This window comes from Labrus mixtus, chromosome 23 (genome assembly GCF_963584025.1).
Source record: "Labrus mixtus chromosome 23, fLabMix1.1, whole genome shotgun sequence".
Classification (NCBI taxonomy): domain Eukaryota; kingdom Metazoa; phylum Chordata; class Actinopteri; order Labriformes; family Labridae; genus Labrus; species Labrus mixtus.
The window spans coordinates 13,318,401-13,334,643 of NC_083634.1; the positions used below are offsets into that span (position 1 = coordinate 13,318,401).

The window sequence follows — 16,243 nt, forward strand, 5'->3', positions numbered from 1 at the left end:
TTACTGAGGGCCCCGGGGGAACTTTTTTTGTTCAAGGCAGGACACTAATGGTGGACAGGGATGTGAGTAATCAGAGCAGAATGGGCAGGAGCGGACGACCACAAGTGGCTGGTGCTTGTCGGGGGAATCTGGACGCAGAGGTTAGGCAGGGATAGGAAAACCACACTGGAAAACTGACTTGGGAATGGCATCTGGTTCCCATATCCACAGTGTATCACAATTAGCCGGCATAAAATGACTTTAATGTGTGCGTATGTGTCGGTGAGTGTGTGTGTGTGTGTGTGAAGGGATGCTGTGAACTGAGGGAAGTGAACGTGATAGTGTGACTTGTGTGTTTTGTAAGCACGGTGTCAAACGCAAATCAAGCATGGAGGAGACTCTCATTCAAAATCCCGGCGAGAGAAGGTCTCGTTATTCCTGAGGATGGGAAACATTTTAACAGCTTTAACCAAATTGCATGCATAAAAAGCCAAAAACCCGCAGCCAAAACATTTTCTGCTCAATACGTAGGCAAATTTCTGACCCGCAAAATTCTTGTCGTGGATATGAAATGTTGAACAAGAGACAATATTCCAGTTGGAAAAGTATTTCTTTCAATTCTTCTGTTGAGTCAATTACAACCACATTGTGGCAGCTCGACATTTCAAATCATTTCATGTTATGAGTTGGAGGAAAATTTCTTTCAATCAAAAAGCTGTTGAGCTTTTTCTTCTTTTTTTTTTTACTGAGCATCACATTCATACTGTGCTAGTTTTGCTAGCATTCTAATGTAGTGACAGGTAGTTCCCACTGAGTATCCAGCCTGCTCAGCAATCTAATGTGCACTATTGACTGCTTTAAATCACTGTGAGTAAAGCCTGAGTGCTTCCTCTCTACATTTGCTGACAGCCACGTGCTGCTGATGTTCACAGCATGAACAGAGTACCGACATCGAAAAGGTCAAACTCTTAATGTTGTCACATCCAGGGACAGCCTGCTCCCTCAGGCACCGACACCCTTATGAGATAAAATTAAAGCTGTCACATCAGATGGATCAACATGGTCTCAGGGCAGTACAAAAGCCTTTGTGTGTCTGTACTTTATGCGCCCTCCTACTCTGAGGGGAAACTCACAACATGCATCACGGGAGCAGACGGGCGCCTTCTTAAAAAACAGGATAGAGTTTCACTGTAGTTAATCTGGCACCTTCTCCACCTCTGCAGGGCAGAAGTGATCAAAGTCCAGCTGGAATATGTTTTATTAACAGGTGTGGTGCCGCGGTGCATAACAGATGAAGGATGAAGGGTGGAGGGCGCCTGAGCTCCTCTGCTTCACCCCGACTCTGCCTCTAATCCCTGTAACGCCGCTGCATAATTCAAGCATAGTGACAGATCTTCCTCGACCCGTGTCTCTTGAATCTCAGCAGCCAGGTGGAGACTCCTTGGCTCACCTCAGATGCAGATGCAGCCAGCTTTATTTACCTCATTTCAAACATGACTGAACCCTTGCAAGGGCTCCCGGGCTGCGCTGTAACTGGCCTGGCTCAACAATCCAGTGTGGTGTGTGGAGGCATGCTTAGCGGGCCGGAGCGGGTTTATAATTTCCACCATTGTATCATTTTCGAATATTTCTTGCCTTCCTTCTAACCAGATTTCAAAACAAGTCAAGTTTATTTCTCTGTCTGCATAATTCTAATTTACTACAGCATTCAGTCTGTGCTTAGAGAGTACAGTCAGCATGTGGTGTTGGTGGGTGCTCGAGTGCAGCCTTGGGGATGGTGTTTTATGCTTGATTGGTGCTAAATGGTGTGCACACATGGCGGTGGGTGCTTGGGGTTGATGTTTTGACACATTGCCCTTGAGGGGCCAAAGAAAGACGTGAAAAGAAGATAAAAATGAGAAGCAAAGATGAGATTTTTTAGTGCTGAGTAAAAAGTATTTGTCTGGTGTCAGCGGTAAGTAAAGACAAAATATTATTCTTGTAAATACTTCCTCAGCTGAAAAGCACCTCTTCTCATATCTTTCACTGCCCTTCCTCAATATTTTTCAATATGTCTGACCCCTATGATCCCAAGCGAGATTGACGAAAAAGCCCAAGTAGGGGGAAACCACAACAAAACAAATCTCTTTTCCATCTCTAAATGCCGATCACAAGCAGCGAGCGAGGATCTTCCCTGACGACTCTCGTCTTCGGAGACCTTTTCTTTCTCTGTTACCGCAACCGCAGGTCTCCGTCCATTCATCAGCGGCTGAGCAACGATAAAGTCACGGAGATCTGTAATGGTTTAAGCAGCGGTTGGTTTGTTTGGCTCTGAGGGCTGTGTACAATTTACGCAGTGTTCGCAGAGTTATGGTGGGGAGCTGCTGAATATTCATAGCGACATATCCTCTGCCATCCCCCGGGTGGGCATACCAAATGAAAAAACACATGCGATCACTTACTACCTTTTTTTTTTTTTTTTTTTTTTAAGGAATTGGCAAAGGATTTTTTTTATTTGGGGAACAGATTCGGTGACCGGTCGGGTGAGTCATTCTCAGATCGTTGCATTTTTATGGACTTGTCTGCTTTTAGAAATGCAGTCAAGCGTCCAGATTTCAGCTTTTTATTTTCAGCCTGTCCTGTAAATAAAGCCTTTTTTTTTTGTTTCTGCTTAAGTCTGGTTGCTTTGCCAACAGTAAAACTAGCCCCCTCTACCAAACATTTACAGCACTTCTTGCTCCCTATAATGACTTCATCAGAAAGTGATTTGCGCACTGGATTTATGTCACACCTGAAGGAAAAATCCCAAAAGTACAGTCATCTCAAACATTGACTGGCATATTTTTCAGGGACAACTTCTTCTCGGCTTTGGTCCGCTCTTCTCAGTATGATTTTATTTGTCAGATGTTAGATCTGGTAAGAGAGGCTGAGACACAAGACCACCTGCACTTACTTACGTCCCAGAACCCCAGGAGTGAGTGCCTGAGAAGGCTCTGAGGATTAACTTACAACTCTTACAGCTCAGTCAGCACACAATAATATACCTATTCAATCACATTTGCCTCTGGACTATAAATAATTCTAACAGAGCACACAAATACACGCTTGACCTGCTTGTGCTGAGAACTGTCACAAACTCCCCCTGGGCTTGTGTATGTGTGGGTTTGTCTTCATCTTTTGGGGGGGAACTCTGAAGTTTTCCATCTGTGATCACCCGGCAGTGTAATGAGGTGAGATAATCTATTCGGGTGCAGCGAGCTGGCAGAGATGGAGGCTGGTAGCGGGGATATTACAAACCAGACTGCCCAAATGACAGAGAAGAGGCTCTCTATTAGGGGATGGCTCGGATCAAGAGATTCTTTTAATAATAGAGTTGGTCTATGATGTAAAACGGAGATTTCTGGTAGCACATTTGTCATAATCAGATGTCTTTCACATCAGTTGTACAAACTGTTTCATACTTTGTAGCTATTACCATGTTCACTGTTAGATGTCTGTGTCATACTTAAAGGAATAGTTTGGCATTGTGGGAATTTCACTTTTTTTTTGTTTTCTTGCAGAGTGTATGTATCCAAAGCCACTAGTCACTTGGCCTAGTTAAGCATTAACACTGGGAGAAAAACAGAGCTACAAAGCTAGCATGGCTCTTACCTCTCCTAACATAGAACTTAAGGGAATTCCTTGGCTTTTGCAGCAAACCTCATGTGGACACTCAAGGAACTACAGTTTATTTCAAGTCTGTATTGGCTTCATTTTGTAACCTCAGAGGTTGCTGCTTGGTTAAAAACCCATGTGTAGCTGAAATCAAAGCCTTTTTTATAAACTTGTATTTGCTATTAAACTAAGCCAACCAGCTATTGAGATGTGGTGGATGGAATTACACCTTTGGAGTTTCCTCCTGTTTCCTGTTTCTAAGCTAAGTTCACTAGTTACTTGTTGTTGTTTTGTATTTTGTTTACAAAAATAGTGATATATATTTTTTGCTTCAACTCTCAGCTCAGTCTAAAGTGTATTTCTAAGTAAGTCTTTTAATCTTTTCTGTGACCGTCATATAATTCACTTTCTTGCAAAAATGCTCTTAATGTGAAAACATTTAGATATGACTGTGTCATATAGTTAGTCTGGTTAGAGGTTTTACCTTCCCATGGCTACCACAGTTGGAGAAGATGTGAAGCAGGCATACTTACAGGAGGTCCTGAAAGAGAGGAAAAAGCAGTGCGTTAGTATGTTTTCAATCAGCGATCAAACTGACTCAAATCACCAATGTTCCGTTAAAACCACATATCCCAAATAACTCGATTAGACTCCTGCTGAGGGTTAATTTCTTGGGGAAGGAACATTTAAAAAGACGCATCCTTTACCATGATGCATTTACCGACTATGCACAATGGACAGATATCCAACTCAAAAAAATCCTGTATGTAACAGCTTTGCAATACACAAGATTTTTATGTACCTACTTCCCATGCAGTTGGCTCAACAATGGCCACCAACTGGGATGACCACTTTTTACATAGAAAGTGGGTCTAATTTCACTTCTACAAGGGGTGGCTTGTTAAAAAAAATACCCCCAAGAATTTGTGAGGTGACACTCGTCTTTTACCCAATTACTGCTGCAAGGACCGTGTGCCAACTCGCTCCACGGACCTTCACAACTCTGCAAATCATGTTAGGTCTTTAGGTTCTTATTAAAAAGGTACCCAGCTGCTTTAACCCTTAAATGAAAGAATTATTTTGTTCTTTACAAGTCCTTTATCCTTGAACTGTTCTTGATGAAGGGGGGAAAGTGCAAATGGCTCCAGCAGCTGGAGCGTTTAAGGAGCCGTGTGTTTGAGGCTCGCTGGGCTGCACTTCTGTAGTGTTGTTTTATGGATGGTTGAGTTACAGTAGACCACTTAGCTTTTAATAAACCTGCTCCGCTGTTAGTTTTTTTGACGTGTCCCACTGTGTCGAATGGCTCAGTATGAAGTTTTCAACCGGCAATTATGGGTTAGAAATTTGAAACATGCTTCAAAGCACCTCACAGCCTCCTCAAAAGGTGCACATTCAATTTCTTACATTTGATGGCAATAAAGAGTTATTTACTGGAATATAATCCATGTTAAATTAAATAGTCTGTGACATATTGTTAAATAATCAAGTCTCGAAGCTCTTGTTTCAGACGGAGTTTCACTTTCTGTTCTCAGGGCAGCAAATGTGGTCATTTCTTCCAAGGTTTGTCACCTTCTAGCTTTAGCCAATCAAAACCGCATCGCTAAGGTTACTTAGCTCACTGGATTCCTCACTTGATTGTAGAAGTTTAGGTTATGCCCCAAATGGCCTTAACAACGTAGAGAAAATGTAATGGGGCTTTTAAAGTTTTAAAGAGATTTAAGCATTTTCTACAAAGGAAGCTGCATTTCTTGAAGCATGTCTTTAAAGCGCCTGTGGTGAGGTTTTGGTTAGTGGTGATTCTGTGGTAAAAAAAAAAAAAAAACAACAACAAAAAAAAAAAGTCTCTTATCCTGATTTTGTCCTGTCAATAATTAGGTAATGTTTTCGTTTGAATACTCTCATCCTGTTGTCCTGCCTGGCAACTACCCTGCAGCACTGTTGCAGGCATTGAATATAGCTTTATAGAAATTATTCATTTTCTCACTGATGGTCTTGTTTGATTTTGCAGCTCTTCCTCTTCGCTCAGAGGAATCAGTATTCATTTCAGTCTGTTGAATGACCATCTAAAAACTTCTCACCGGCGCTTTAAGGTTAAAATGCTCGACCGGCACAACTTAAGCATCAACTTTTCCTTTTGTAAAGGCAGGTATTACATGAGTAACAGTGCTGATTATTCCCAGAAGGAAAATATGTGAGGATCCTTTTTAACACTTTCCAGCATTGACCTCGTGTTTGGACAGTTTCAGAGTGTGTCCTTTGACTCTTACAAAAGCTTTTTCATCCCTAACTGTCATGCCAAACTTTCCTTTCCATATGTTACCAGTGAATAAACATGAGATCCTGATGAAGTGTCCCATTCATTTAAATGCAGGGGTAAATATCACCATGTCTTTTTCCTGTTTGTTCCCCCTGTCAGTTGCAGCCCAGTGTGGGCAGAAGCTTCCCCTCACCTTTGAGGATGAGCAAACTGCAAAACACCTCACCACGAATTTGTTGGAAAGTTGCTGGGGTTTAGTTACTTTTGGTTTGAGCGCATCATGAATTAAATATGTGTCCCTTCAACATCTACCAGTGCTGGGAACTTAAAAAGAGGGAAATTGGATTGGCAGAAGGCTTACAGCGCAGAATGTACACAGCCCTGCTGTGCCTGTCAAGGTCTAAGTCCTATGAAAAATGTCTCCTAAATAGTTTTTATCCTGCAGAAGTGTGTGTGACTCCAGTCTCCCTTAATGCAGCATGGTGCCATCATATTTGTTAGTTTGAATGTGTCGGTGAGTTTCAAACAGAATACTGATTTGACTTCTTTTGGCTGGCAAAAAAGTAAATGTAGCAGAAATAACTCGGCTAAAACTGCATGTAATTATACAGTACTCCTGTTTGAGCACAACATTTTTAATTACACTCTTTGTTCAATGACTTTCCAAGCATTGCCTTTGTGCAGCCATTTCAAGTGTTTTTGTGGAAGCTGCTGATAACCAGTAAACATCAGATGAAAGGATGTGTACACTGCTTGGCTTGATATTTCACGACATGAATAAAAACAGCCTCTTTTGCAGGTGAGGGATTTAGTCAAGTACACAAACAGAGCCCAAAACGTCCAATGTGGCAACATACTAAAGCCTTGTTCTGTACAGTAGTTTGAGTTATTACACAGATGGTAACGCCTGTCATCCCAATTGTTCAGTATTGTCCTCCCTTAATAGACCACTCCAGTCCAGACGTTGTGACTGGGTATGATTGCTTGTTTCCAATTGCTTTGTCAAGAGGAAGCCATTCGCATTAGCTCTGGCTGAGCAGAAAGAGGAAAACAAAACTTTGTTAGCACAATGGTGCCATTTGAAGTACGCTGGCACAGGGGATGTTCATTGGAAAGTTATGCACTGCATCAACGAAAGCTGGCGGTGTATCAGTCCTGCAGCCAACCAGAACATTGAACTATTGTCTATCTGTCATTTGATTTCTCATTTTTCATCAGGCTTCCAATCCATAGACTAGGTGACCTTAGAACGATGCAAAGCAAAACAGAGAAACGCAGAAAGCCAGAGTTGACTGAGCAGTGGAACACGGCCATGACAGGATTATAAATGAATTTGGAAAAATCGCAAAAAAAAAGGAAGAAGAAATAGAGTCTTTGATGCTCAAAAATCTTACCTCATCTGATATGTTTGACTTTAAAAAGTAGTGTCTGGATTTGTTGGCAAAGCCAGCAGTGATTTTCCTTCACTCAGAAACTGTTTGTTTCTCAGGCTGTGAAACCAAACTGCTCCCTTATTACTCCACCTTACTTAAATCTGGGACCTTGCTCTGCCCTGTCTCTCTCATTTCTTTTTACAACGGTTACTTCTTTTGTTCCAGGGCACTGGCTGCGCTCTGCTACGCTGCGATCTCATGAAAGGCGCCGCGCTCCAGAGCCCATTAGCACTTTCACTATCAGGTGAGCAGCGCTTCCTGCCAAGTGCATGTTCTCACTGCAAATTCAATTTGTGGCGACACTGTTGGTCTGTGAGAGTGTCGCTGCACACGTCCTTTTCCTAGAGATTCGAGACCTCGATTGACTTGCCAGCTTTGTGGAGTCAGCTCAAGAGAGTGTGTATGTGTGTGACAGGAGGAGGAGAGATCCTGAATGTATTTTGACAGTTTGTTGCTGAAGTTCTGAAGCCTCACAAAGATGATGTGTAAAATGAGTATAAGTAGATCAGAAAAAAAAAAGAGGGTTTTAAGTGACTCAGAATTAAGAAAAGTATATTCTCAGCTCCAAAAAACATTATTTTGACCTTCTCAAACTGCACTGTCTCCTGTTTTTACTCTGAAAATCTCATGTTTCTATAGCACTGAAGCTGAAACAATCCAAGCGAACACTGAAACCGCCAGGCCACAAATTACATATCTATAACCTATTTTGTCCTCTGAAGATATACAGTGTACTTTTATGTGATTGTAAGTGCAGTATGATTTGCTGATGTCCTACTGAATTATTCCTTGAATGTTTCTGGATTGAGACTCCTGTGATCTGTGGCCACACACACATAAACACACACAAAACTCAGACAAATGTACATACCAGGTTCTCCATCGCGACCTCTTCTTCCACGCTTTCCTGGAGGTCCTTCAAAAAAGAAGAATATAATATACTTAAGTCAGTAATTAGTTTGTAAAAGTTCCATATTCTTTGAGTATTTCCCACAGTCAAACTTTGCTGCAGCAGGATGAGGAAGAGACGTGGTCTTTAGACTAGAAATGGCATATTTCCACCGTTAAGTATTTATACATAAGCTAAAGAGGAAAAGGGTAACACCATCTTGCCGACACAAAAGTTTGCTGTATGCAGACATCCCAGTTGCTTTTTCCCCATTCTTTCCTTTCAGCACGGATGCCCTGGTTTATAAGTTGTTTATCTACACAACGTTTCCTGTTTGCCTGTTCCTGTCAACACTATCAGTCTGCGAAAGCTCAGCTGGAGGAGTAAAAACAATTACACGCTTCGCCAGGTTTTACATGTTGAAGACGTGACTGGGTCGTGTTGTTTGCAGGTGGTACTCAGTTTGAAAATTGGTAGCATCGCTCCCAAAATGACCCCTTCTGCGACAGACTTTTTGTTGGCTCTGTACCTGAAAAAAGTATCTGCCTTCACAGTGTTGTCCAATCGTAAGGCGTTTTTTTATTTTTTATATTTTTTTTTCAATAAACTGGAAATTAAAAGTTGAAGATCTTCTGGTTACACGGTAGTTCATGGGAAAGCTCCACATCTGAGGTGGGCTTGTCAGCGTGCAGAAATGAATAATATCTAAGAAGGAAAATTGCTCTTTCCACTCAACATTAAAAGACCTGTCAGGATAGAAAAGATGGAAAGCTACTGTAACCAAGAGGAACAATCATCCCCGTCTGGTTCTGCATCACAGAAAATATCCAGATTCAATTTCAGGCAGTAACAATGCAGTGAAGAGTTATTATGTAAATCAGTTTGAAAACTCTTTTGACCCCGATACCGCCAAAGAAGAGCATTGTGTCTTCATATTAGAGGTTCTTTATTGCTACAGAATAGTTATGGGGTTGGTGAACGTTTCTGAATGGTTGGCATTAATTGCTTTGGTGTCAAAAGTTTCTTCGAACAATGACTTTCTGACACTGAGCTTTTTTTCAGCAGCTAAAAAACAGGCCTTTAAATGCAAAACAGGGATAATAATTTAACTAATCTAAATAACCTGATCTGACCTCCAACCCCAAGCTTGTACGAAAAGACTCCTTTCATCTTTCGTCTGGTCATTTAACTAACTTTTCTTTTTTATCAGCCTTTCTGTCCTCTTCAATAGCCTCTTTTACATTGCCAGTTCAAATTGGGACTTTTATGTCCCTTTTGCACCCAGCTGTCAATGTTGACAGCAATCCGAATCCTAATGGTGGGATGAAGACGTTCCGCTGCTGAGGCATATAACCGAGACGTAAAAAGGGGCAAAACAGCGTCACCGTAAAAACATCAGGGCGGCGCTGTGTATGTGTAAAGGTAAAAAGGTGTAGTGATGGCGGAGCTTTGTTACCGCAGTGCTGCATACTCAATGTAAAAGTGCGTCTTATATTCCTCTATGAGTATGGGTAAAACTGAAACAGTAGACCAATGCCTTTTACACGGTGTTTGGCTGATTTGGGACACTCCAGATGTGTAAGTATGGTGCAAAATACAGGATTATGTTGCACGACCCTTTGAATGATTCTTAGTCCTCGATTTGATCCCACTCTTTGGCTCCACTTCAGCCTCCAACTCTACTACTTTTGGACATTTTCCAGGATAATGTCAGGCGCTGGCAGCGAAGGGTCCAGGCACAGTTTAAAGTATGTAACCACAGGTGGAGTTTGACTTTCCCTTTACTATGGTTCACATCAACCCTGCTTTCTCCATAGGTTGGTTTTTTGAGGTTCTAAAGGAAACAGAAGTTGGAGTTTACTGCACTTGGCAGGCTCTCCGCTATTGCTCACTTTGAAATGACACTTGACAACTCCAAGAGGAATATTTTGTGGGGCGATACGACGCCCTCCTGATTTTGGTGGTAGATTTTTGACAGCTACTGAGAAAAAACAATCACATGGGAGTTGGTGGTGCAGACAAAATAGCTCCTACGTTATTTTCAGATATCATCATGATTCACAATATTCATCACAATATTTTTCATTCTGATTATAGTGTGTGAAAAGAGATTCCCTTACAACCCAACTTAAGCCATAACCATACAAACTCTTTGGAAAGTATGCCAACAAAAACACTCTTACATTTCACTTAATGAAACACAATTGAAAGAATAACTAAACAAAGTCTATCAGAACCAGTCAAACAGGTTTTCAGAGCTTTGATGTGTTGAAATGAATTAAGACCAAAAAACGTGACCATTTATTTTAAGAACTCTTGTCAGAATGAAATTAATATGAGGCTAAGTCAGTCCTAAAGTGCTGAGAGATCTTATGTTGCTTGTCAAGGCAAACATTAGTCTTGCTGAAAAAACTTTGTATTGGCCTTTTTATTTTTCTCACAGAAGCCCAAGAACGGTCATGGAACAGAGGCTTTAGAAAAAATTGTGGCAGGGAACTCATGATGAGGGTCAACAACTCTGAACAATCCGTTGAAACCTTTTCAACCCTTTCAACAGCTTTTGAGTCTAAGAGTGAAATAAATCCAAGTGAACTTGATGTTCATTCAAGTGATTGGTCAGACATATCAAAATAGGTTCTGGTGTGTTGTGTAATTTGTTTTGTCACTTTGTTATTTTGTATTTAAGAAAGAAACAGCAGAAATCAATGCTGTACTATTTGGAGAGAGAACAGGCATAGACATACAGTGTGTGCTGTTTGGCTTCATTTTGGGTTGCGGATGGTTCATGGTCTCCAATGGATGAATCCAAATGACTCTGATGATCACACTTTTAACCCATCTGGAACATTCATAATATCTGCGTAACAAAATTCTCATAAGCCTATGATGAGCATTTGATGTAATAAGAAAATAGTCGCACCCTCACAACAGATTAATTATTATAATTAATGGACGTAGCATCTATTGGTTTGTTACTGCCTTTTGAAGCCTCACGTTTAGCAGTTTGGATGTCACCATTGGGTTTTCTGGAGCCAGACGTGACCATATTTGGACAAGTGTGTGGTGCTGAAGTGAAAACGGCCTGTAGGATATTGTGAAACATCAACACCCATATCACTTTACACAAATAGAAATTGGAATTTTGATAGCTAGTTGTGTTAGTTTGTCATGCTGCCCACACAAAAACATTCACAGGTCTTTGTACAAGATAATATGATGGTAATAGTTTTTGATGTTAATGGCACCAAGTTAGCAGCTAAAGCAACATGAAACAGTTTTCACAATGCTTTAATGGCTCAACATTTATTCATTTTCTGATATTTTCACATATTGCGAAAACAAAATCGGATTTTTTTTACAATCCCACAAAAAGTTGTTGTCCATTATGCTGATGGTAGTCATCATTTTAATGCCATTTGGTGGAAAATAGTTATTGGCAGTATTGGGAAACCTGCTGTTTTTAAGCTGTGTGTATTTTTTTTATCTTTATGAAACCTTCTGCTCATGCTGTTCATTACACTGCTATTTTAAAGTTACGCATTCCTTGACACAATAAACCTCTTTCTTACACTTCATACATTTGGGACTAAGTTGTATTTTACCAGTACCCATCAGCCATAAAATATTGATGGGCCCTGAACAGAAAACAGAACTGCACCTCTGCTCTATTTCTCTTTTTCCACCAAACCAATCAGTTATAAGTGAACCAGCCCAGGCCTGACTCATTCACAATACCAGCATTGTTTCAGAGCTTGATATACATAATCAGAGCACTCAATGCCTCTCTCACAAAGTAATACAGCTATTCCTCAGAATAAAAGTTGTGCCAAAAAAAGCAAACTGGGTACCAGCTCCAACCTCCAAAGTAAACCAGGTTTGAGGAGAATTGGCTTTAGACTTGAAGAAAACCCGACTGCACCTTCTAGATGAGTGAATCAATTTGGACAGTGTCTGACAGAGAGATTTGTTACCCAAGTTCAATTGTTCATCAATTAAAAAGTGAAACTTTATTTTTGTTTTAATTCCCAGAAAGACACTAGCCCTGTTCTCTGTGTGCAATTGAAATCAAATATCAGCAGAAATACAGTCATAATTCAAATACATTCATGTTATTTGTTTCAGCAGTAAATTGTCTCAGTCAGTGTTAATCCCTAACATAACTTGAAATCACTCATCTTGGATGTGAAAGACAGCACCTTCTTGTTAAATTACACGTTTTCCATGTTTAATAACAGAATAGTTTCCCTTCTGTCAAATTATAAATAACCAGCCTTTTGCAAGGATACACAAAAAGCTTTACATACTGACCTTACTGTTTATGTACTCTATGACTCATAGAACTATAATGTCCAGCATGAATGTTTGGGAGCAATTTCCTGGTGGCACTATACTGCAAATGTCAATGTTTTTGGAGACTGAAATAAAGTTGCTTTGCTGGTGTTTGGATCAATTACACCAAGGGTAGACATAGAAAATTGTCTTTGTATGATTTGTTTCTTTACATATGCTGCTGCCATTTTGGAGAAAGCCTCAGTAACCATTCATCTTTTGTACACCGATGTATAAATAGACTTTTCTTTCCCTTTCCTGTTTGAAATGATTGACGGTTTAACAAGGATTTGCTGGGATTTTCAGGTCATTTTAGTGATTTCAAACATCCTCTGTGTGTTTAATTTCATCAATGTCTGTCAATATCAGATGGATTCATGAGCTGTGCAACGTAAACAGTTTATTGGGCCATTCCAAGGTGGCTCACAAATCAGACGTTGGCCCGTATAGTTTGGTTGACTGACATTCTCAGAATAAAACTCAGGAAAATCTGATGATCAATGGCTCTTCAAGTATTCAAAGGATTTAGGTAGATTAAGTCAAAACAGACTTTATTACAGTCGATTTAATCCCACAACATGGATGGATGAGTTTATTAAACCTGGCAACACTTTGGTATCCAGGTCATCGGAACCAAAGCTGCACAAAAGCTGGCTTTCTGCCGTACAATCATTTGTTACTCTGCAAGTACATTTTTGTGGAAACATTTGGCAAAGAAGACAATGATTTTGATCCAAGATCCTTCCTACTATGCATGACAATGAATAAATCAATACATGAAATGCTAATTCATGAAACAGTGGGTCCACTGTCCAATGGAAAGAATGGAAATGAACCACGATTTTACAATCACCGTCATCTGTGAATGTCACTGCTTTCTTCATCTTCTGGGGGATGTGCATTGTTGTCAAAATATGAATTGCAAAACCAAAGAGCCAATACATAGGGCCCTGCCAGACAACAGCTTTGGAATATGTGCACTTCTTCAACAGAATTAAGTAGAGAAACGGTGCTTCTCATAAAATGCCAAGTCTGCAATTGAATTCCCCTCAAGAAACTGAAGCTGACTGACAAGCGTGAGGATTACTTTTACATGCTAATATTCAAATCTTACAATGCTGACGTCCAGTGGTTTACAATTGTTTTTGTTAGAGATTCCCCAAAAGCAGTATCAGATTTTACTCTTACTCCTTTCACTCAATTCTAACATACAACCTTATTTTCACTACAGTACGACTTGGTTTGGTTTGGCTGGATTCGCTGGACACTTGATTTTATGTTTTTCACAGCAAGTTCAGCCCAAATGCTGAATTAAACATCAAAAACTAGAAAAAAGTAGACCCCTCCTCGCAATGATTTCTTGCTGATCCGTCACCTAACCTACCACATGGCCCTAATGGCCACCCCAACCCAACTGCGTAGATGGATGGGCAGCAAGACACAAGACATCACTGGGGTTATTCAAGTGGGCACCTCTCTTTGGCAGTGTTTCGTCAAGTTAGGCCCACAACACATCATAAAAATTAACAATTTCTACCTACATCCTGGAACCACCACCCTCAGTGCCCGCTCTCATCACCCATCATACTCACATCTGTAAAAAGTCTGTAGAAACATGGATAGGGAAGAAGCCTGTTTGGACTGGCCTTTGATCACTTGAGGTTTAGTAGGGCATCATAAGTACTATGCAACAAGTAGATGTATGTTCCTGATTAGGCTCATTTAGTATACATACAGTTATTGAAAACTCTACTGACCGGGTCTACTAATTAGTTCACAAAGGTTCAACTATAAAGCTTAATGCATCTGTGTTTCTCAGGACACAAACACTCAAGGTCTAACACAGCCTACAGATAATGGTAAATCAAGACAAATATGAGGACTGTGTCTCCAGCAGCTTGAAGTTCCTCTTTAGGCCATTGGTCACGGGTATTGTTGAGAAAACCAGAAAAGTCCTTTTGAACTTGTGACCCTTCAACAAGTCTCTGGAAAGGAAGACATTGTACTACGGCTGGCCTTCCTTAACTACTTTTACTAATCCCTAAACTTCCTCAAACCACTTCAAATTAAGAGGGATGAGGAGACACAAAGCAGAAGCAGCAAGAGTTCCCTCTCAAATGACAAGTATTCATTCCCATGGAAGACTCTGGAACCTCAAATGCTGGTTGTTAAATTTCCATATCGCTCTTCAACTTGACCCTTTTAAGCTATATGTGCTTATATACCATAGGAAGAAAAACAAAATCTATAACAGAAGTGTCAACACTGAACCCAAACACAAACTTTACCTTGAGTGTCGTTTTTTTTTTCCAAATACAAAACATGATATGCACTTTTGGATTCACTTTAAGCTAGTTTCACACTGTGTCAATGAAAGTTCAACTTTTGGAAAAAAAAGAGGTAGGTTTCACATTCCTGCAACCAGATACAAGGAGCAGACTGCCGCATGGTTAGCATGTGAAGTTAAGACATTTCAAAAGAGCAAACCTATTATCAACCTTGTTTAGCGGTGGGGGTTCTTTAGGAGCATTCAAAGCCACAAATAAGATGTGGATTTGAAAACAGGACTCAACTTTAAAGTTTGCTACCTTGTTTAAAGAGTGCTAAGCTTCTACTAAGTGCTAAATAAAGACATCTTTATGTACATTAACTTACAGCCAACTCTAGTGATTTTGGCTAAATAATATAAATACCAAATTTCTGCACTAGAATTCAGAGGCTCATTTAAATTGTCCCAAGATCCACATTTGAATCCCATCTTGACCAGGAAAAACAATGTTCTAAAGATTAATTTCCATAATTCTCTAATTTTGTGGCATGTATCTTCATTATCCTTATTTCCAACTGCACGTAACTCCAGTGCAACCATTTCCTGGTAAATATGATGATTACAGCCATTTCCTAAATAATTATTTGCAATTATTTCCAATCTCCTGCCCAGAAAATAGACCATTGTGTGTGGGTTCTACATTTACGCATTGTACTATTAAGGTTCACTTATTCTGTCACCACATTATATCCTGTACAGTATGTTCAATAGTGGACAAACACTGATTCTACCAAGTTATACCAATGAAGAGTAACATGGCTCCGGCAAGTTCAACGTCTTACTTTTAGAACAGCGCTGCATTTGCATGTAATAAATGCAAAGTTAAATGTAGATCGACATATGTTTAGATTGCTACTCAAGAGAGCATGATTAGTTAGCTGGAATTTTACAGTTTGATTTATATAACAGCCGTAAAGTAAGACGTCCCACTGATTAGGAGCTGAATAAAATCTAACCAACAGTCATGAGGGGTAATGAACACTGACGCCTGCTCCACAAACCCTAATGAAACTCCGTTCTGCAGTTTTCAATTACGAGGCATGATGAAAATAGAGTTCTGATATACTCAAGGGCCCATCATTATGTTAAAGTTGAAACTCATTTACAGTACCAACAGGACACTTGTTATTGCCAGCGTGTCCTAAGACTCCACACGGCAGGAATCTGAAAGTAATTACACCGAGAAGCATCCATTAGGATGCAGAGACATCAGCTGATAAAAAAAAAAAACTTTTGTGAGCATCGCTACGTGTGTGTACACGAAGTATCGACCAGTGGATGTTATCTCCTTAAAATTCATTAATTTCTCCACACTATCGCAATGTGCCTGTGTGTGTGTGTGTGTGTCGATTGGGTCCTGTTTGTCCAGATGCCAGTTATCAGTTCATTAAACC

The 16,243-nt window shown here is 40.2% G+C and overlaps 1 protein-coding gene across 1 annotated transcript in view; it reads right to left on the reverse strand.

Annotated features, from left to right (window-relative positions):
- Positions 1-16,243, reverse strand: part of LOC132958804 (collagen alpha-1(XXV) chain) — a 139,210-nt gene that overhangs the window by 56,385 nt on the left and 66,582 nt on the right. Inside the window, exons 3-4 of the mRNA XM_061031851.1 lie at positions 8,174-8,218; positions 4,146-4,153 (exon numbers count right to left, since the gene is read on the reverse strand). Coding sequence (XP_060887834.1) covers positions 4,146-4,153; positions 8,174-8,218 — 53 coding nt within the window. The remainder of the gene's footprint in view (positions 1-4,145; positions 4,154-8,173; positions 8,219-16,243) is intronic.